Source organism: Topomyia yanbarensis, chromosome 2 (assembly GCF_030247195.1).
Source record: "Topomyia yanbarensis strain Yona2022 chromosome 2, ASM3024719v1, whole genome shotgun sequence".
NCBI classification, from domain to species: Eukaryota; Metazoa; Arthropoda; class Insecta; order Diptera; family Culicidae; genus Topomyia; species Topomyia yanbarensis.
The window spans coordinates 445,694,735-445,718,817 of NC_080671.1; the positions used below are offsets into that span (position 1 = coordinate 445,694,735).

Consider the following 24,083-nt stretch of genomic DNA (forward strand, 5'->3'; position numbering starts at 1 on the left):
ATCATATCGATACAGCTTTATTTCCGTTCTAACGGAACACCATTGCGAGTATTGCCAATTTCACAAATGCTGCTTCGTTAACGTGCGTCAAATTATTAAGGTCAATAGTGTATGTTGTCCTCATGGATCGAAAACAGACCAACGCGATAGTGCATGATTCACGCTTTAATGTAAAATATCGTGTGTACATGCCGCTGAATGTTGTCGGAATAGATGGCGTAGTAACCAAAAACCTGAAGAATAATGTGAACAATTTTTAAAACTTCAAAATCTTTCGCAAGCTAGGATATTCATTCACCATTCACCGCGGGAGACAATTGACAAAAGCATATTTTTGCAGTATTTATATGGCTACGATATCACAGTTGAACGAATTGTGATGTTTTATACACTAAATAGCAGCTTAAACGATACTTTGTTCATGAAGTACAACAACCTGTTCAAATATGTTCGAACAAGCTGTAGCGGCAGAATTGCACGCGTCATGTCCCATCGCGCGTGGGAAATAAACTTGAGCATTAGGTACAGGTGATATGGAAATTATAAAGTCAAAAATTATTTCAAGTGACATTCGAAACTGCTTACGTGGTGATAGATCATGTAGCCTTACCTCTATATTGCCATTTTTCATATACACTGTAAAACAAATTTTCCTGCTTGGCCTAAGGTTTTGAATGATATCAGTACTGAAGATAAGTGACTTCCGTAAGCCCGAAACTCCTTTTTTACCTTAAGAAAATATTTCATCCCACAAAATTCGAGGTCAACGAAGCAGTTGGATCGGAGCAACACTTTTTCGTCAATTTCACTTATGGCGGCAAAAATAAACATAATGTTTCCTTTATTCTTAACACGGCTCACAAGAGTTTCAAAGATTCAAATTAATTGAATGAAAATTGGTCATATCCAGCCGCATTCACTTTCAATATTCACTGACGCAGCTGAAAACGTCAAACGAACAAACCCCCTATTCATCCATGTAGGTTTTCATTCGTCTCCGATTATTAAACAAAGCGAACGTGCAGCAACGAATTAAGCGAATCAAAGTAGGCCCTGACACAATGTAGGGCAATTTGGGGAGAGATGCCGCTCATTTCTTAAAATCGATCCTGCATCAAAGCAAACCATTCAATATTCGATGAAATAATTTTCATCAATTGCGACAAGTTTGGGCATACTGTGAAATGGTTTTTGTCATGAAAAAACATCCATCAGATTTCCATGAACAATTAAAAAAAGGTCATTGCGGGTGAGAAGCCGCACCGTGGTCACAAACTGAAAAATGGTGAACAAAAGAATTTTTTAGCTATCGCTGATGTTTTTGTGATTCGCGGTCTTCATTTGAGTTTCATGAAGCTTGATTACACCTATAAATCGACTAGCATTAAAGAATAAACCGAAGTAACTAATACTTAGATACATATCGCCCGTTTAGATATATAGATAAATAGATTCATAATTCTACCTAACAAGTTCGTTAATTTGTGGATATACCATGTTAAGAACCTATACCTGACGCAAATGATCATTTAATGGCATTCCTAGGTGAAAAATATACGCTTTAGATACGTATCCTTCGCCATCGAGTGCGGCATCTCACCCGAAATTTTGATGCAGTATCTCTCCCAATTGTAGGGGAGAGATGCCGCACGAAGGCATTTTCCTCTGAAATTATGGATAACCGTACTCCTGTTCAGAATGCATTCTAAAAGGTCCCAGCTATTCAACCGATACATAATTTATAAAAAAAAGAAGTTTTTAATGCAGCGCTAAAAAATTTTCGGCACTCCGTGATGTAACTGAACGCACATAGTCAGTAATAAAATTTTCGTGAGTCAATAATAAGGATTATTTTACATCACCAGTGCTGTAATTCTTCGAATGACAAACTCACAATATCATATTACCGTATAAAAGTCACCTTATATACGAGATATGGAGAGTGCGGCATCTCATCCGACGCGGCAAGTCTCCCCAAATTACTCTATTTCCTCGAATCTCTCAAAATCTTCTACGGTGGTCAATGTGGTCGAAGAGACTTTGAATTGCAGTTAGTGATTGGGACCAACAAATTCGAGCAATTCGGAGCCTATTTTAACTAATTTTGTATCATTTAGATATAATGGTTATAACATTTATATGGGATTTTTGGATGGGAATACACATATCAACCTGTAACACAGGAACCACAACTCCGATCAAAATTAAATTCAACAGTAGTCAAAAGGAATTCTGTAGCTTTTACTTGAGACTAAATTTGTCGAAATCGAGGCAGCCGTTCAAGAGAAAAAGAAGTGAATTTCATTCAATAACCCCCCTGTTCCCCTGAAGCTTCCGGTTCCGTCGGAGCTGGCCAAGGTGTTCAAAAAGTATTTTATTTGGCATTAGTAATCTGGTACTATAAATTCAAGCAATTTAGAACATAGTTATGTTATTTTTGCATCATTCATAGAACATGGTAATAGTAGTTTATATGGAAATGTGCAATGTGACCGCACTATTCATCGCCGGAACCGGAAATCCGACCAACATAAAATCAATATGGGAGCATTATACCATTCATTTGAAATGTGATTGATGGTGCAATATCAAACCGCATATTATACCCTCCATTTGATACTTGGCTTCTAAAAATCGGTACAGTCATTACTGAAGAACCGATGTGACTTTAATTCCGGAATATGCCCGGTACCCGGAATTGTCGCTTGTGAACAATACTAGTCTATTTTTTATTGGCCACCGATGATCTAGAGTTTCGAATCGAAGTAATTAGATGTCCATTTTTCATGGATTTTTACCCTCTAAGGTTTTACGTTTGTTCCGGTTTGTATGATAAATTGCTATGTGACCGTACTAACCAACCTGTAACTCCTGAATCAAAAGTCATATTTGAATTAAATTCAATAGCGGTTAATGAGAATATTGTATCTTTCTTTGATACAAACTTTGTAAAAATCAGATAAAAATTCGCTGTGAAATAGGAATGACATCAACTTAGCAATTCAAATCCATAATCCATTTGGTCGCAAGAAACGACCAAATGGATTTAATAGTGAGACAAACCTTCAGAAGAAGGCCAAACCTTTCGCTTCACACTGCTGCTAGAAAAATAAAAATGTCAAAAGTGTTTGCGCATAATTCGAAACATCAGTCAGGAATGAAGTTATTCGAGGTAATGCCGGTTCGGTACCATAGATAGTGATAGGCCGAATGAGGGAGCTAAAACACTTGATCGAATTTTTTTTCGTGGATGAGTTTGACTAAATTTTACTGTGTGATAATGAATGACAAAACTTAGGACGTAGAAGACTTCAACCAGCATGATGGTATATTTTTATATTGCTATACAACTAAACTAGGTAGTAAACAATTCTGAAGAGAACACTAAGTTTCCGTACTTCACTATCTGTTCTGGTAGCACTGCAGCACTCGCCATAGAGGGAACAGATGGGCACCCCTCCGGACCGGAATGTCAAGCCGATATACGCGGGCACCCCCTGGACCGGATGGCCGAGAGACGTCAGTGGAAAAAGTGTTAACGTCATCCCAGGTTAAGGAGTAGAAACCGAATTATCCACAAAGTTAACTGCTATTTAAATCTTGTTAGTCTTAGTAAAAACTTATTTTTATTGATTAATATTTATTTCGCACGTTGGCATAATTATTGAATTTGATAAAATACGGAAGACTAACTACTTTAATAAGTGTGACCGAACCGGTGAACATCTACTACTAATTTAGGTTAGGTTTGCCTTCCCTGATGTAGTAAAATTACCGTATATTATCGCATACAGGGTCCCTTGAACACATCGGGCATCTACCAGAGCCATCACTGTGGCAAAAGTTTGACGGATAAAACTAGGTTGTCGTAACAAACAGAAGTACGAGGGAAAAGTAGTCCGTAAACGAACTAACCTGTAAGCTAAAAGGTATGATCCATACTGAAACCATGTAGGTCGAAGATAAACCCATCAATTACTTACCTTGTGTCCACGGGTATCGCATACCTGTTGAATTTACTCAAAAAACTTACCTCTAGGGCAAACCTCAATCGGTTTATCTACCTGATCTGCTACGATCGATAGGAATTGATTGTTTCGGATACTTTGATAGGGTAAGTAAAGGTTAAATTTACATACTAAATCGAGTTATTTGCGAAATAAACACTGAAACGGTCGGTACGGTTGTCCTCGTTTCTTCCTCCGTCAAGATTCGTTAGTTAGATTATTCATTAAATGAATAATTTAATTGCCGTATATTTTTTTGAAACATCTCTAAACCATACTCTGCACAGTAGGCCTGGCCGTTTTAATATTTGCGACATATTACACATAATATGCTTCAAATATTGATGTTGACAAGAAAAACACTAAAGAATATCTGCAGTGTTTTCCAGGATGCTTTTCAATACTGGCTGTGTAAGGGTTAGAATAGAATAGAATAGACATAAATCAAGTTATTTACGAAATTAAATGATTTCAGCTTTAAGCTGCTATACCAAGAGTGAGGCTGCTTCAAGGAACTTCCGCATATCCGAACAATCTTCCAAAACACTATCTGTGAGAAATATTTCCCTTTTTGTAATGAATATTTCAAGAGATCAAGAGTCTTTTAGGTTCTGTTACTGTCAACCACGCTTTTATGTTTTTCTGTAGAGCAAATTTTTCTGCTTGGCCTAGCATGTTAAATGTTATTAAGTTATTGCGCAGGTGAGGATTGGCGTTTTCGTAAGCCTAAACTCCAATTTCACCCTCAGAAAATATTCAGAAATAATGCATACTAGATCGACGGGCTGCTAGTTGTCGTTCACTTTGCCTCGACACTGATAATATAACTTCGTAAATATAATGAAATCGATCATGCAATGCACGAATTCATTCGTTGTTTTCTGCATCGAAGTACTTTCGTGCATTGTAACTAGTTGGTTTCGTTCATTTCATAAAAGAGAATGGCCGCTTGGTGAACGAAGGCTTTCGTAAATTTTACACTTTAATGTACACTGCACGAATGTAATCGTTGATAACGACACTAGTTTTCGCGAATGAAACGAAATGTTTCGTTTATTTTAATAAACGCTTGTGTATAATACGAACGATTTCATTACTCACACGAATTTATTTCGTTCATCTTAGGAAAGTTTTCGTATTCTTATTTTTGCAATCGATATTTTAGGATCGATGTTTGACGACAACGATTTTTTTAACTAACTAAAAGAATCGATCTGGCAAAATTGATTTTATTTCAACCTGCTCACCTGTATTGAGGACTAGAAAGATTGTGGAGTGATGAAATGGACGCTTGATGAACACAAGTTTTAGTAAATTTTACTTATCTAGTGTACATAGCACGAATGAAAAAAAAATGATTCGTTTGTTTCAATAAATGTTTGCGTATATTACGAAAGACTTCGTTGGTCACACGAATTCATTTCGTTTATTTTAGAAAAGTTTTCGTATTTGTTAGCCTCTTCTTGTTTTCAGTCGATCTTTTGGGATCGATGTTTGACAACTTCGATTTTTTTTAACTTAAAAAAATCGATGTGGCCATATCGATTTTACTGTGGTGTGAAGAAATGGCCACTTGATGAACGAAAGTTTTCGTAAATTTTACTTATTTAGTGTACATTGCACGAATGTTGTCGTTGAAAACGACATTATTTTTCGTGAATGAAACGAAATGTTTTGCTTATTTTAATATATATTTGTGTATATTACAAACAATCTCGTTGGTCGCACGAATTCATTTCGTTCATCTAAGAGAAGTTTTCGTAATCATCTTTCATCGTTCATCTCTCGTCATTCTCGATTAGTTAAATTTTGTGAGGAGTAAAGTGCATAACGTTAAAAGTTAATTAAGTAGTTAATTTCTCAGGGTAGAATAGTGGCCCTGTAACTAGAATCTTCATCTAACCAATAGCAGCGCAAGAAACGATACAGCATGGCTGTTAAAGCAATCACCGATGAAGCTCACTTCCAAACCGAACTAGCCGCAGCAGGAGGAAAATTGGTCGTTGTGGATTTTACCGCAGCTTGGTGTGGACCGTGCCGAAACATATCGCATTTGTTCGATCAGCTTCCGGCGAAATATCCAAAGGCTGTGTTTCTCAAGGCGGACGTCGACAGATGTCGGCGCCGTCCCAGGGCATGTCGACCATGACAATGTTTATTTTCTACCGAGCCAGAACAAAGATTGACAGGATGCAGGGTGCAGACATTAATGGACTTGAAGCCAAAATACAGAAACATTACGTCGCCAGCTTGTATGAATCTGGAGAAGATTACGGTCATGAATGTTGCACTTAAACACCTTCATCCAGAAGAACCAGTGCGAATGTTTGAACGAATCGAACGAACACCCGATGGTGAATGCGCTCAGTTCCAGCGGTCGGTTCCGTCCGATTGTGACGACCAGTTGATCATTTCGATTACCTTCAATCAGCCGGTCAAAATCAGTGCCATCAAGTTCAAAGCACCGCCCTCTCACGGACCGAAAAAAGGTGAGAATCTTTATCAATCAACCAAGCACCATCGCACAGTGGTCCAAAACGCGAAAAACGTGATCGTTTTGAATAACTTCGAAATGGTTAGTTATAGCGATATACTATCTTCGGAGGAATTTATGAAAATGAGACGCTCCATCCTTACAAGTAAAAAGTTTGATGATTAATCCTCCTATAAGTGAGATTCAAAATTTATTTCTCATATAATTAGAGATAGCAAATTGGTGTATTCTGTAAAGTTGTAGTAAATTCTTCTACAAGAAACTTTACTGAAGGTGGTAATAGTCTATCTTTAATAGTCTTTGAGATATAGAGCATTATTAGAGGAAATACCGAAAAAATCAATTTTTTCATTATAACTTCTTTCCAAGATTTTTTGGAAGTTCAAAATGTTCTACAAAACTATCACAATTGATGAAATACAAAATTTCGATGAAGGAAGCAACTTAATATGTTGAGCAGATTCTGAGATATTCACGATTTTTATTCGAAAAATGGCCTACTTTGCACTCAAATAATTCATGAACGGGCAAAAACGGGCAGACCACTCTATATGTATTTGAAAGTACAAGAAAGATGCTGCAAGATTCTGTATGAATCACTTGTATCCGGTTGTATCCATGGCTCTGGTAGCTGAATTTAAAGAATATCATTTATTAGTCTAAAATATTGATACGAAACATATTCGGTAAAGCTATTGAGATAAAGTGGTGGTACCTTCGGCAAAGTGTCGGGGGAATATTCTCCTTAGAAACATTGCCGAAGACACCAGTTTGCCATCTCTACTAGTTTCTTAGATACGGTGCAATTAACATGGAAAGCCTATTAAAAGCGATTCATTCGGTAATCGCGCATGCTTTGATTACTTGTTTAGCATTGTCACTGTATAGCGTTACATATTCGGTGAACTGAAGAGATAAAGTGGGACTATTTTCGGCATTCTACGTGGAATGTTCTCACAAGAGACATTGTCGAAGACAGCAGCTTTCTGTCTTGACTGGTTTTTAGATACAGTGCATTGTTCGGTGGTACAGAGAGTAATGCGTTGTCTTATGAGCCATATAGTCGAATCCTAACAAGGAACGATTTTAAGTATAAGTAGGCTGTGTAATAGCTCTGAAATCGGTTGCAAAGATTGTCAACACAGAAGGTCAAGTTCCACAATAGAATGTAGTACCAGGGCTTGGAACATTAATATATGCAAACCGTTTACGTTTGCTATGAACGACTTGACAGTTGAATTTGTATTGTTATATGAAAGAAAGCCTTTTAAAAATTTGTTTATTGTCCACCATCGCGATTACTGCAAATACAAATCATTCGATCCAATAAACAACAACTGACGTAACGCTATGCAGTGACAGTGCTAAACAAGTAATCAAAGCATGCGCGATTACCGAATGAATCGCTTTTAGTAGGCGTTCCATAAATATTGAACCGTATCGATATGGCCGAATCGCAAGTTTCGGTGCAGGATCTGGTACTGGGGCAGAAGGATCTTGTGCCGGGATCGCCGATTCCGTTGCACTTCGTTAAATTTCAGAACGTGCAGAATATGCAGCTGTTCGTGAAGGATAACCATTCTGGTGACGAGACGACCATTATCGATCATTTGGCCTTCATCGGGTCACCGATTGCAACGACTAAGATGGATGACTTCCAGCGGGTGGCTGGGAAGAAGGGTGAAAGCCACTAGATTGTTTGAGCCACCGGGAGAAGGATGGTTAGAAGGCGGTGGATAGGTGCGGTGACGAATATATTTGATCGTATATTTAAAAGGTTAAACATAGTGATGCACGTTAACTTGTTCTTTTTATAATTTATTCAATAAAATAATGAGCAGGAAAAAATGGCATATTATTTTGATATTGCTCCGGCAGAGAAAAACTCAATCTTATTCATACAAAACCAACAAGCAGTTCGCGATGGCTCAGCTGAATCCGTACAGCTCCGGATTCTGGATCAACTGGAAACGAAAGAGGTTAGTCAAATAGGTTAGGTAAATAGACTGAGACCGTCGTGATGAATTGTTGGCGTATTCTACCTCTATTGAAGCTTTTTTGACGTTGACGGTTTGACGAATAGTACTCGTAAATATTACAAAGACGTTCGTATATAGCAGCGAACAATTCGTTTGCCGAATGAAGCTGTTTCGTAATAAGCCAACGAAAGTCGTTTCGTGGTATTTACGAAAAATTAGTAATAAAAAATAAAAATGTTTCAATAGAACGAATTCATCATATGTACGAAAAAATCGCATATTTTATGAAAATTGTCTGTACGAAACAAATTCCTGGCGATTTACGAATATATTCTATCAGTGGGGTTAAAGCAGAAGGTAGACTGCAAGTGGGCGAATTTTACTATTTTACTTTTTTTATTTTACCCTTGATTGGAAACCGGTTCTAGCATCTACAGTTTTTGAACACAAAACGCTTTTTTGCGACTTTGTTGAATGTCACAAAAAACTATCGTAGGACAGATGTCTTCCGTTTACTTCCACTATATTGTATATTGTAGCGAAATACCCATTTGAAGCCGTTGGCTAGAGCAGTTTCTGCCATCTTTGTATAACGCATTGAGTCAAATGGTAGCGCAACAATAGGGGCACTCGATTCGAGTTTTTGTTGCACTCAAGCACTATTAACAACGAAGCAATTTTTAGGCATTCCATTGATTGTAGACCGAGAACTTAATGAATTAGTGAGGCACCCTGCTTAGTATGGTGAAAATATCTGAATGGCTGGCGTCCAAAAGGGGCTAACCCACAATTTTTCTTTCAGGTCAGCTCGTAGTGCATATAAGAAATGTCTTAGATCTGCAAAGCAGGCTGGCTGGCAAAACCTATGCACCAATGTCTCTTGTCTGAATAAAGCTAGCAGGTTAAATGAATGATTTTCAGATGAACTCCTTAAAACCTAGAGATGGTGTTTATGTGACGGACGAAAAATTGTCTTAATTGTCTCTTCGACACACACACTTTCCAGGTTGTATCGATTCGGAGCTGAACAATGTTCACAGATCTCATTCTGGTGATTCGGACTCGTGTGCGTTAGCACGCACATTGGTTTCCACTGAATCGGTCAAGTAGGCAGTTGACAGCTCTGCTCCATAAAAATCACCCGGAAAAGATGGATTACTTCCCGTGCTACTGCAAAAGGGATTTGATATTCTTAAACATGTCTTGAAAAAGATTTTGCTTTCCAGTCTTGCTACCGGGTATATCCCAAAAGCATGGCGAGAAATAACTGTTAGATTTATTCCCAAAGGGGGTGCTCAAGCTATGAAGAAGCCAAGAGCTTTAGGCCTATCAGCTTAAGTTCTTTTCTTCTGAAAGCTTTGGAACGGATAATCGATCATCACATCAGGAACGTTAGTTTACTTGAATATCCACTGCACAAAATGCAACATGCATATCAGTGTGGGAAATCCACGATAACTCTGCTTCATGATGTTGTTTACAACATTGAGAAAGCCTTCTCGCTCAAGCAATCTAGCTTGGGTGTATTCCTAGATATTGATGGTGCTTTTGACAATGTGTCCTTCCAGTCTATTCTGGAAGCGACGCGCGGTCATGGGATAACTGCATGTATCTCAGGTTGGATAAACGCAATGCTTAGTAACCGCATACTTTGCTCGTTACTGCGACAGGCTGAGATACGGAAGTTGAGTATTCGCGGTTGTCCTCAGGGCGGCGTTCTGTCACCCTTGGTATGGAACTTTGTTGCCGACGGCTTGTTGGAGAAACTCAATGAACTTGGATTTCCAACCTATGAGTTTGCTGACGATTACCAAATACTAATTACTGGATTTTGCATCGGAACAATCTTTGACTTAATGCAACAGGCATTAAGAGCTGTCGAACAGTGGTGTCGACAAGTTAAATTATCAGTTAACCCAAGCAAAACTTCAATGGTTCTTTTCATGAAGAAGCGAATAACAACCGGGGTTCGTCCCTTGCAGTTCTTTGATTCTGAGCTGCTGTGTGCAGATCAAGTCAAATACGTTGGAGTTATATTGGATTCCAAACTGAATTGGTCTGCTCACATTGAGTTCAGAGTCAAGAAAGCGTGCATAGCCTTCGGGCAGTGCAGACGAACTTTTGGAAAGACCTGTGGTCTCAAACCTAAATACATCTATTGGATTTACACGACAATTGAACGTCCAAAACTGTCATACGGATGCCTTGTGTGGTGACAGAGGGGAGAGGTGGTGACAGTCCAGTCAAAGCTAAACCATCTACAAAGAATGGCGCTCATGGTGTTGACTGATGCTTTCACCACGACTCCAACTGCTGCTCTTGAGGCACTTCCAAATATCAAACCATTACACATACACCTCAAACAAGAAGCACTATCATGTGCATACAGACTGCAGGTTACTGGGCTTTGGAACAGTAATCATATTGATCCTGCTACTAGTCATACACGATAGTGGTCACAAATGGTTACATGGGGTGAAGATATTCTTGCTCTCAGCGATATTACACTCACTTGTAGTTTTCCTTACAGGACATTCCATGTGAAGATTCCCTCTCGAGAGGAATGGTTGTTTGGTTATATGGAAAGACAACAATAAACATAAGTGGTCTGTTACACTGACGGTTCTATGATGGAGGGACGTGCTGGTGTCTACTGTCGTGAAATGATATTGGAACAATCTCACTCACTAGGTAGATACTGTACTGTATTCCAATAGAAATCTTTGCGATTATGTGCGGGGTACAAATCACGGTCCAAACTAGTGATCGTGTGCCGAATCCAAATCGAAGAACTAAGCATTGGAAATACTATCTCTGCCCTGTCTGGGTGTTCGGACATTCCGGTTTTACTGGGCTGACGAATTGTCCAGAGCGGATGCAGCGATTGGCTTCGTTGATCCTGTCCCGCCCTACCGATCTTGACAATTTTGGTAAGAGAAAAAATACGATCCTGAGCTTATTCTGAAGTGTAGCCAAACAAAAGCGTTTCTAGAACAACCGTGCCCAGTAATTTCGAAAATTTTCCTGCATTTTTCAAAACTCCACTGCGGCATGCTGACCAGGGCTTTAACCGGCCACTGCAAATTTAATTATCACATGGCCACTATTCAGTGCGCTGAGTCTTTTTCATGTGATCTTTGTGAATCAGACTACAGAACCTCATATCATCTGATATGCAACTGTCCAGCGGTAGCGCAATTGCGATTTCGAGTTTTTGGCCGTCGTTACATAGATGTCACTGTGTTTGGACGACCGAAACTGAGAGACATACTAAAGTTACTTATCCAATGTGATACAGAGCTTCAGACTTTCTCGCAGGCAATTTGAACGACTTGTGAGTTTAACTTATTTGCTGTTTGTTCTTAGTGCTGTTATTTTTCCCACCCTTCCAATTCTCCTTCTTCCCTCCTCGTTCACCTTTCCTTCCGATAGGGAAATGATTAAAAGACACGGTAAAGCACAAATTCCCGTCTACACACAGAGAATGTGCTATTTGAGCTATTATATTCTGATTCTCTTGAGTTGCGAATAAATGCAAAAATTAAGAACATTTATGAAAAATTAGAAGGTGTACTAAATCAATGAGAAAATGGAAAATAATTGCAGAAAATTAAATGAAAATTTGCTAACCGTAAATTTTGCAGTAATTGTGACAACCTCTTTCTGAACGGTGCCATTTTTAATTAATTATTAAGACAGATTCAAATCGACTGCTTGAACTCATCAAATAAATATTAGAGGGACGTAAACTACTTCACAATCGATTTATTACTATTTCAGCACAAAGAATTAAACCACACCTAGTAACCCTAACCAGGAGCGCAAAAAAAGAGTAAAAAGCAAAAACCGACATGAACATTTGGGGTTACACAGCATATATGCCTCTGTTTGATGTTTGATGCTCGTAGCAGTTGAGTGTACAGTACCGAACAGAATAATGAGATCATTGCAGTATTAGAATTCATCTTTACGCTAAATTCATGCCACTATTGAGTAGACGTCATCTTGTGGCGGGCAATAATGCTGATGTGTCAACGAGCACTACCCGCTTTGTGGAATGGGAAAATGTGATGCAAATATTAATGTCATTAAAGCACTGAATGGAAAATAGGACAAAATAAATAAACATATTTTTCTGTCGGGAGAATCTTTGTAAGTGTAACCAAATTTTGAGAAATATCGATAATAAACGAGAATAATAATGGAGAATGATGAACCTCACATTTTATCTGGTGCTCTCATTGTTATGTCCATTACTGTAGGAGCGGGTTATACCAAACGTTTGGCATCCAGACCGAGTTTTTTCAACCGGCAGGTTTCGCGGAATGCGCGAACTTTGGCCACGGTAAACAAACGGTATTCTGATACCAGCAGAATCCATTCGAACCGCAACCGGCAAACGATTCACGGGGACTGGAATCCAATTTTGTCCGATCATCGTTTCTTGGTGTACTGAAGCTACAACCGCCTACAGATAGGAAGGTTGACTGGTTTCGGTTACTGAATTACTAATTACTATTTATTACTACGATCGAAATGGATTTTTGTCTAGTTTTTTTACTCATTGTATGCTATGATCCACCGTACTGTTCGAGATCCAAAACAAATGCTTTATTTAATAGGTTACCAGCATGTGTTTAATCCTTACCTACTGCACAGACATTCCGGTTCTTGTACTGGGCATATTCAAGTCTAGGTAATGCTAAATATCAAATGTTCTGTTATTAATCACGATTTAAATGCCATATCATGTCTCAGTAGATAAAAATCGAATGAAAAGTGTTCCCCTTCGGCAAAAAATACCACCGAGAAGCAACTCTTCAACTGAAACTAGCGTTTTTCGATTTCATTACTCATGTTTGGTTTTTTTTTTATTTCATGACTTTGGCCCATCATCACGCCATTCCCACCATTTGGATAAAACGCTAATTTTACCAACCGTTCCGACAGACGACTGACTGCATGTCGGTATGCTTTCCCAATTACTTTGATTGCCTGAACTTTTCACGGCGGCAATCGATGTCTACCGCCAGTAACTATCGGGCAATTGCAACCAAACACACACACACACACACAACCTGCCAACGCTACATGAAGGAAGCAAACTGTTTAATCTGCACAAAGTTGGTGTAGTTGCTTGTTAACGGATTGCTGCAAGAGTGCACGATCGTCTGCAACGAGCGATCTGCTGTCCACGTGCGCTAATATCCAAACACTACCTACTGGCAAAATCGAACATGTGGTCAGTTTCGTTGCTGCACCGACTGACTGACTGACTGACGGCAATGAACGTCCAAGTGGGCAAAGTAAAAATGAACCAAATTAATAGCTCCGGTGTCGGTGGTTGCGGGCTCCTCTGCTCTAGCTGCATGAATTGTAGACAGACGGTTCGCCACCGATACCGCAAACCGCTGCGATCGTGCATCGTGCGGACCCTGCTTGAAAAGGCCAAACCGGTGGGGGGTGGTGGACCCAACCTGAATCGAATCAAACCCCAATCTGTCGCCGTAGTGCATTTCACACGGATCAGTTTCAAATTAGTGTTGCTCGTAGACGGTTCGCCTCGGTTCAGTTGATTCAGTTGGTGGCTGTTTTTTGCTATTAATATTTCAGCGTTGTGATACTTTGGTGAGTGTGAAAGGTTTCGGAACGCTTAGTCAGTGAGAAGAAGTTTCTCACCCCCCCGAGGATGGTGCTTCCAGTCTGGAGTCAATCCAGAACGGTGACGTTGTCTGTGACGGACGGAGGTGAAGTTTCTCGAATTCGCAAAGTAGATTGAAAAGCATTAGGTTACCGAATATTTTATGTCATCTTTTCGTATCAGGGCAGCATAGATGAATAATCTATAGTTGTGGAAAAATTATGACGGGGTGTTCAACTGTATTTGGAAGAAACGAAACATGAAAATAACGTACATATATTTTTTTTTTTCATTCGATGGTCGTTCAACCTCTAAGTGTCAAGAGGCGCTGGATTCTTCCATGCTGCCGTAGAGCTAACGGAACGGTGTTTGTCGGGTGTTTTGAGAATATTTGATATTGTCTGATGGAGCAGAAAACCACGGGTGTATTAAAGTCGTGGTTTTCTTGATCCACTGACTACGAGGAGCGATAATTTCCGAGCATAGGGTTCAAGCTAAAGTGATGTGTCGATCACGTCCTTACAGTCATCGGGGAAGGGAAAGAATGTTAGTGTAACAAACGTTGTAAGTGGTAAGCGTGACCGCCACTCATTCCAGTTGGCCTGGGTTCAATACCAGCCGAGGTCGTTGAGATTTTTCTGAGGTGAAAAAATCTGTGGTCACGTCTTCCTTCGGAAGGGAAGTAAAGCCGTTGGTCCCCGGTCCATGAAATTGGTGGATCGATATCTAGTCCAGGTAGTGGAATCACCCCGGTAACGGTAACGAAGAAGTAGATCCAACTTCTATACTCTTACTAACAAAAATATCATCCTCCCGTGATACTTGTGGAGTGCGCAGTAGTATATACGGCCTCTAGCAAAAGCAAGTATCGGACTAACCATTCCTTCCCTTTCCTTCCGCGATCTACGTTCGGGCCTGGCCGGCGCCGGTATTGATCAGAAACACTTTGGGATTACCAGTAGTTGCACATTGAAAGATGTTTCGCTACTCCCAAGCTTAATTATCTACTGATTCCCTGTGAAAATTCAGCTAGTCCCGATTGATAACGGAGTAGCAGCCAGGGGTGGTCGCACAAGATCAAGCTCAACCTCATTCTCAAACGTTGTTATGGAGACCTTATACCCGAGCAAATACTCATGGATTCAAGCATCACATAGCCCCTTGAAAAGACCTTAAATATGGTCCATGACAAAATTCACAACCACCAATATACCATAAAATGGTCTCAATAACCCATAAATACACCAACATATGGTATTTGATATGGGATCTACCGGACCATGGTGATGGTATTTTCATGGTTTGAACCCATTTCAAACACCCATGCCAAACCCCATGACCATGGGGGTATTATGGGCTTTTCGTTTGCTCGGGTATACCTCTTCATCTCCACGTTTGCCACGGGAAGGAGTTTTTGTTAGTGGGATGGGGTAAAGAGTTACACAAATCTGGATTCACCTTGTTGAGTGATACGATCTTTGCTACTCTCAGTAGTGATAACATGTGTTTATTGCTCTGGGCAGCCGACTGCCGAAAATTTATGATAGATTTATCGTTTATTAAATTAATTTTGAAATGCTCGGTTTGTAAAAAAAGCATCTTCAGCTCCGGATAGCCGATAGTCAGAAGTGTTGCATATATGTTGAATTGATTCAAACTGTAGTTAAACGATTTTTTTATTCCTTGTTTCATTCCGGTGAATCACGGCATTTCAAAAACAATATAATATAATGAAAAATGATTACTTTTAGTGTTTCGAAACATTTGTTGAAATATCTATGCAATTAAAGGTTTCGTAATACACGCATTATTTATCGTGTATATATTTTGGTATTATTATTATTGACAATTATATATTGGCTACTTTCTCCGCGGACAATCGATTCTATGTTATAATTATTCGAGCGCGTTGTTATGCTATAAAATAAGTCCTACGCTCCGCTAATTACTAGATCAAGACTAAAAACAATAAGATCGAAAAGAAGCTAACTTGTCACCTTTTGCATCAATAATAAAGCTACAATATTTTTACACTCATGAAGAAATATGGTTAACTCCACAGTAATATAATGCATGTACTACTCCAAAGCGTATTCAAGTATTCAATGCAATAAGAACAGTTAAAAAAATTTATTGATGATTTATAGGACTAAAAGTAAACCAATGAATATGACAGTAAAACATTTGTTCTTCGTGCTGATATGACTGCCGAAAATTGGTAATTGGTTTTAGAATTCTTCATGCGAATGGTTAATTCTCGATCCTCGTACATATTTGAGAAGTCGTCCTTCACTCAGACAAGACCATGCATATTCCCCACGCGCATAAAATATCCAGTGGATCAGTTTCCTAGTTGGTCAAATAAACACTGAACAAACAAAGAAATTAGTTAGCTCACTACTAGCAAATATCAGCTCGATTGGCATGAACCACCGGATACGTGTTCCCTTACAATCAATGAACATTTAAAATTTCATATGACAAAATATGTGCAATTCAGAATATTACGAAATGAAGACTGCTTAGTCATTTGCATTAAAATGAGATCGGAAAAAAATAGTTGCATAACCGAGGTGCTGATGAATTACTTTATAAAAATAAGTGACAAGTTTTCCCTAAAATTAGTATTAAATCGGATTAAAGTTTTTGGACAGCTGACAGCTCTTGTATTTTAAATTTTCTAATAGGTTGATTAAATGTGTTTTTCTGTGGCATATATGTATCCTACTATATTTGATACGCAGAAACGAAAAAGTCTCTTGATTTTACTGGAATTTAAAAATATTTTTATGAATCTTCCCGATTTATCATGCCCATGTTGTTTGTGGACAACAACGTTTTCAAACAGCTATAACTTTCGACTGAGGCAACATTTGCTCACAAAAACAAGTAAGGCTAATAAATGTGACTATTGCCTTTCATATCGGTTCTAGAACTGAAGTTATTGCAATTAGTCTGATTGGATTTCGATGGAGCAGTGCTGCCAGGAACAGTTTACGTTGACGACAGAAAATGATTTTTTTCATATATCTTCGTTATGTCGCATAATATTATTGAAAACTGATAAAATTTATCAATTTTGACTGTCTTTGGCTACGTTTTCCACGTAATTGACTATTGTAAATATGATAGGAGAATTGTATTGAGCATTGTAGGGAAAAATTGAGTAGTTTCTAGCACTGCGAGGTGAGCACATATCTTTATAGAAAAACGAGCTTTTCGTGTTTCTTGACCCCACCATTCTCAAGGAAAAATAGTTTTGGAACCCTACATGCACGAGAAAGAAGTTGGGCATGGAATGGTCAAAATCTTTTATCATTGTCTATAGTACCGTCTTGGGCACACTGACGCTGCATTGCTGGCGCAATGAAAACGTCAAAATAGAAGAGCGCCCCAATCTTTATTTGTTTCGAAAAATATTTTGATGGGCAGTCTTAGATTAATATACCGATCATAAGTAAAACAGGATTAATGTCAAACGCCAAGATAAATTATGAGACACGGTAAGAGACACTCGATCAACCAAAGGATCGTTTTCTTTAATCCTGCTGCAAGAAACGGGAGGCTCGAAAATGAATCATACTGATTCTAAATCATCTGAAGGCGATTCCTCAACACAATATTCATTAATTTCAAAGCCTTTTGTTAGCGATCTGGAATGTTTATTGAAAAACAAAACGAGGATTTTCTGAATCCACATTGTGTCCAGTTTCATCACATCAGGAACGTGGTACTTCCCACGTTCACTATGTTAAGAATAACATTTTTGAAAGTCCCGTTGTTAAAAAATAATGATCATTTTTTGTGAAATACATTCGTTTAAGAACATCTTCGTGTTGAAATACGATGGAATATTGTTACTTGATTTTCATAGATTGTCATAGTGTTATGTCAGCCCTATTATAATGCATGGTCAAATGGAACAGACAAACGAACTCCCGGCACATGCACTTCGGATTTCAATTAGATCAGTTCGAAGAAGAACGCATCAAATTGTGGATTCCAGTGCCTCGATTATTCTCTAACTGAAACAAAGGAACGCTAGGGGTTTTTGATGTTCCGGGAAGTGCTGGGAACTTCTTCTCTGAGCTTAATCCTCCGAGACCAGAAGCTACTTGCTTCGGTTTGGTTGTAACACTTCTAAGAGATGTAATTTTCGGAGCCCCATTAAGGGACACTTTTTGACCTTTACAAGGAGGTTTGGAAGAGGAAATGCTCCTCCTTTTCCTGTAGCTTCTAAGCACCCTAGTAGATGTATCCCCGTGGGAGTCATCAACCTCGCCTTCGTTAGGAGGCAAGAGACCATAGCGGTTCGTTGAAAATGGTGGCGTAGCTATCTTTAGTATTTCTGCGAAAGAAGGCTTGGAACGTTCCGCAAGGGAACGTTTTAGTTTATCCCTGCGTAGTTTGTGCCGAGATCTCATGCAAACTCTCTGCACAGTAAGAACACTTTTCAGGCATTTCTACTGCATGAATCATCCACATTCTCGTCGCATTGTCCACAGCGGTCCTTATTACTACAATGGGTGGCTGTATTACTCAATGGTTTAGACTTAGTGCAATTCTTGACCAGCGGTACGAACAAACCGACAAGTAAACGAACCTTGTGCATGAGAATGTAGTTCGGTTAAGCGTTTCCAGCGAAGTTCACACAATAGGAATTTGATTGGGCTTATGTATTCGAACCATCCCACGCGACTAAAACTGAATGCAGACGCTTGCAGTGAAGTATTTTCTCAGGCTGGAGGAAGCGACCTCTAAAACATCCAACCCCGTACGTTAGCAGATCCTCGCATGCCACACTCTCATCGTTGATGACGCCTTCAGTCTATACCCTTACTGCTGGAATATAGTCTTGAGTAAAACGCTAGCAGCAAGCAATATCGTTTGCCTGCTTTGAATTAGTCAACATTACCTGACCTGGTCGGAGCAGACCTTTGTTATTTCAGTCACAGAGGAGAACTATTTTTTCAGGTCTTATAAAATCTGGAAGAGATTCAGCGATTTTGTTTTTGGCTGAAAGAAGACCGCAAAGGGAACGGCCAAGAGCTCTGGATATTGTTTGGGTTGCAGTTCCTCCATTTGGTCGCCCGGGGAGGAAGCCATTGGCACCGTCAACGCACAGGGTCAGCACCCGCGCAGACGGGAAAAGGCAGTAAATGTGTCAATGAAGGTAGAGATCACTTATCTTTATATTTATTTTATTTTTTATATAGCTGGCTATTGTTCAATTCTCACTGCGCGAACAAAAGGCTGAGGAATAAAATACAAAGTGAAACTGAGACAAAGCGTATAATTACACAGCGCACCGAGATTGAAAACACCCGAACTGTTTGGGAGTTGCGGTACGAATGATTACAACATTAATTAACTTGTTAGTATATCAAGATATATACTAATTATCAACATATTGTGCCGTTGCTATCAGGATGCACAGGGTAAGGTTCTTCAAAAATTGAGTTATATAACATCAATAAAACGCACACTGATTTTATATGCTTTCATATATACCAATATTGTACGTAAACGTGTGCACACAGAAAGCTTAACCCAACCTAAGACCATGTTATTTAATCTCAACCGTCATAATAACAAAACTGCACGCCATCTTAGACCATATGACATGAATAACCTTATATTTTGCAAATTTTTCAAACATTGATTGTTAATATTTTCAGATTAATAGCGAAATATACAACTTCTACCTTATATGAGAGATAAAAGAATTAACCATACAGTGCGCGCCCGGGTGTAAGATTCGCGGATTCCTCGTATTTTGAGCGAAAAATCAAAATCATTTGACTGAATATGATGAACATAAATATTACACACCGTTACAACAACTTCAAATGGGTAGAGTTTCGATTAGAATCGCGATAGCTTGGGCTCGAAATTGACTTCTTTTAAGCGGACCGAGTAAATAAACATTTTTTTTAATTTTGATTATAGAGGTTTTAATCGTAAGGCAATTCGCCTCTTCAGGTTAAAAAAATCTCTAACTCTATGTGACTCGGGACTCGAACCCAGGTGCGCTGCGTACTAGGCAATCGATTTACCAACTACGCTACGCCCACCCCCTTAAATAAATTAAGTCATAGACAGCAAACGGGAATGAAACTAGTTGCTAGGATACGTGTGAAATTTCGTTGTGTTCCAAAAAGCTGAAAATACTGGATTAACCGTTATGTGTCCGACGTACCCGGGTACCCACAAAACTGAAATGCCATTAGCTAAGGTAATTTCCAACCGATTTTAATACTTTTGGGTGTTTTGAATTCAGGAACTCATCCACTTTTAGACTTGGTAAAAGTGAATCAAGTTACTTCATTCGATTCCCGAGAATCCGGATTTCCGGAAGCAGGTTCCAGTGCTGGTAAACTATTTGTGAACTTCAATGGCATACTAGCAATATGGGTATCAAAATTCTTGGAATTGCATCAGTAGGCTGTATCTCGTGGGTTTGGAACCATTTGGCGATTTGATATTCCAGAGCAGGTTCCCGTGGGGTCGTGAGTGGCCATTTCATTCCAATTCCATTTTTTAAATTGCCATAGGGTTCCGTAACAATAAATAACAGACTTCCGAGACAATTTGAAGAGTTTTGATACTCATATTGCTAGGACATTATTAAAATTTACAAATCATACCCTAGTACCTGAACATTACCCCGGAAAATCCGGATTACCAAGCACCACATCCGTTCATCCGGTTCAATTTTACAAATCAAAAAGTTGACGAGTTTCTGAATGCAAAACATCTAAAAGTGTCCTAATCGGTTAAAGGAAGCCATAGTTATGAACATTTCAATTCGTGGGTACCCGGGTACCCTCGTTGGCCTGTTAAAGGTGTTTTTGTTGGACACATAACGGTTAAGATGCTTATTACATTTGACAATCGTCGGCTCCAGTGTTTCCTGGCGCATGCTTCTCATTCAACTGACCGGCACAGAGTGGCGTTTTGAATGCATACGCACGGATGCGGTGCTCACATACAGTGCGCAGTTCAGTGTTTAAATATGCCCGCCTACTGCTGCAGGCCCGTGGAGAGGGGGGGGGGGGGAGGGGGTTAGCCGGGACAAATGCTCCGGGGCCCGGATTGTATTTAGGGGCCCACGGTTTTACCCGGAAGATGGGCGAAAACATCCGGTAATCACAAAAAAGCAATAAAAATAGTGATTGTAATTTTTTTGTAATTATTCACTTTATTAAATAGTTATATGATGAAAGCGGAAAAAAATTGAAAGACATTATAATTTAATAACTTGAGAATTCGAACTCCTATTGTGGTTACCAGAATTTTATTTGATATTTGACTTTTGTTAAAACAAACGTTCTCAGGGGAGTTGTCTACTTTGCGTACTAAATAAAAAAAGCCGAGTTTTTATTGTTTGAATCGACTGAATACGCGCAATACAGCGCAAACAGGATTGCAAGCGCATCCGTATCCGTCATCTTCTGCGTTCACTTCTTTGTTGATGGTACCGCTTGTTGATTTGGTGACACCGAGCGCGATTTTCATTGACTGAATATTTGTTCCCGTCAGGCCCGTAAATCTTGGTTTTGATGCTTTTTGTGGTTTACCATTAGATAACGATCTACGGTTTACGATCGTAGTAGGCGGACTTTTATAAGCTACCTCTGTACAATATTTTCCGTGGTGCAGTATCTTTTTGCAGAATTTGCGCATAGGAATCTGCCCTGCGTGCATAACCAGTGTTGTCTGATGAGACGTTACATTTTCGGTTCATCTGCATAAAATAGAACAGAAATTCAGAATTGTTTGTTCACAAACATTCTCGCCACAGGAAATTAGTTAGGAACACCCGGGAAAATGTTCCTGAAAGTTAAATCTCCGTATCTTTACATATTTTTTGTCACCTTGTCAGGAGTCAGTGGAGATAAAACATGTAAGCGCACCTGTCTAGAGCCGTTGTCTATATATTCGGGGATGCTGTAGTTATCATTGCCGCATTTGTTAGCGTGTTGTTTCGCGGAACGAATGACTGTACTTGGTTACTGTTTGATATGATGCAATTGCAGGGTATAAGCTCCTTCCAGATTGAGCTACGGTGGGGCTAGTTTTTGCTGTGTATCTATAGCGGAACGATTTTTAGCTTTGACTCTGAGCGAGATGAGAAGACAGACTGACCTTAATTAACCGGCAATTGAAATAAATATTCATTGCATATTTGTATTTTTATAGCACGTTAATGTAATTTTTCGGCAAATGCATTGTGTTAAGATAGAACAGTAATTTTGAGCCTCACCAAAGATGTTTGTGATATCTATAAGAACCCAATTGTTATATGCGACATAAGGAAATCAAATCAGTTCAATTCAGCCACCAGCACCAGCAGTCGGTTGCCCAATGTACAAGCAGTTGTTTCATTTGCGTCTGATTCCTTATTACTGCGTTCTGTGTCTTTATTTTTGTGAGTTATTGCATATTTCAACAGCGTATCAAAACCGACTTCTACACTAACACGTCACATTGTTTTCCCAAAAAAAAACTGCATAAAAGCTATGATTAGAAAATTTTCTCGACAAACTCATATAAATATATAATCTTTTTGAGTTTATATTTTCAAACGAAAATGACGAGCTTTATCTGCTACCTTCTCATCTTGCGTACAACAAAAGCTAAAAACTGCTGCACCGAACAGATAAATCTACCCGTGTATCGCTTTGTCTATACTGCAGAAGCGAAATTTCGTGCTCCAACCAATGTATTGAACGTGAACAAAAATGAGTGAAGATCAAAGTAGAAAGTGTGTGTCAAACTGTATTCCTGTTTACTTTTCAAGATGTCCCTAAAATCACTTGTTGGAGAAGTGGAAAAAAATATCAAATTTACAAAGGGAGCTAAAGATGATCAATGTACACCCTACAATTTCACCATGTTAGACATAGCGTACTGACAATTTTTCAGACTATTAACCAAGTATAAGGATTGGTTGCGCGAAACGAAATATATCGTTGAATGTGGCAACAAGAAGTCAGTACCTTTGGTGATGACACAATCGAGGTACGAATACACGAATTGGCTCCGTGTACCTTTAATGACGTTTTAACGAATGTGTACATTTTTAACTGGCCGAGCAAATTGAAAAACTCGTGAGCAATTTTAGCAATAGCAACATAGTTTGATTTGAACAGTTGGATGCATACAATTCCTCTAATCAAGATTCAAATAAGTAAGTTAAGAAAGACCTGTCAGTAATACTAGCCCTGGGGCCCGTCACGGCTCTAAACGGCCCTGTACTGCTGTTGTCGCTTTCGACCTGCCGAAAATGACGTCATTCATAGAAACGTGGCGTGCTGGGTGCCCAAATCTTCCCAGACTAGGGAAGTGCAACCTTCCGTGTTGAAATGAATGGTATTTTGACTTTGCTTTATATTATTCAAAATTTCAATGCCATTCTATCAAAAATCTAAAATTTATAGTTTGCTTTTTAATTAATTTGTTTGACACGGCTCAATGTGGAAACTTAACGGAGCCGATGTATCTATGTGAAATTACATATTTTTTTAATTTATGTGTTACATAACATTATTTACTGTCTGTGGTAATCTAAGTGAAACAAATGCTTCAAGAAAAAGTTTATAGTTAAATGTTAGTGAGGCATCCTACAAGGGTCAATCGTCGCTCCATTCATTTAAAATATTACCTATGATCTCCGGAAAATACTCTCGAGCTACAAAAAGTCGCCGAGCTACAAAAAGTCAGTGAGGATGGCATCTCAGCTAATAATTAGAAGACTTCGTGTCATTTCTCCCATTGAGGCAATAACAGGATTAATAGATTTTTTCTGTATACATTCAGAGCTTCTTTTTTCAAACCAAACCAATAATCATGATATGAAACTGAATGGTTTGTACTTAACTTTACATTGCGCAGTAGTCCAGAATGTTAATTTAGCAGGAATTTTAAATTTTTGCTAAAATTACTTAACCTTACAATAT

At 38.9% G+C, this 24,083-nt stretch overlaps 1 protein-coding gene across 1 annotated transcript in view; it reads left to right on the plus strand.

Moving 5' to 3' along the window:
* Positions 1–24,083, plus strand: part of LOC131681083 (uncharacterized) — a 187,697-nt gene that overhangs the window by 155,866 nt on the left and 7,748 nt on the right. Inside the window, exons 6-8 of the mRNA XM_058961790.1 lie at positions 5,917–6,124; positions 6,257–6,496; positions 7,963–8,181. Coding sequence (XP_058817773.1) covers positions 5,917–6,124; positions 6,257–6,496; positions 7,963–8,181 — 667 coding nt within the window. The remainder of the gene's footprint in view (positions 1–5,916; positions 6,125–6,256; positions 6,497–7,962; positions 8,182–24,083) is intronic.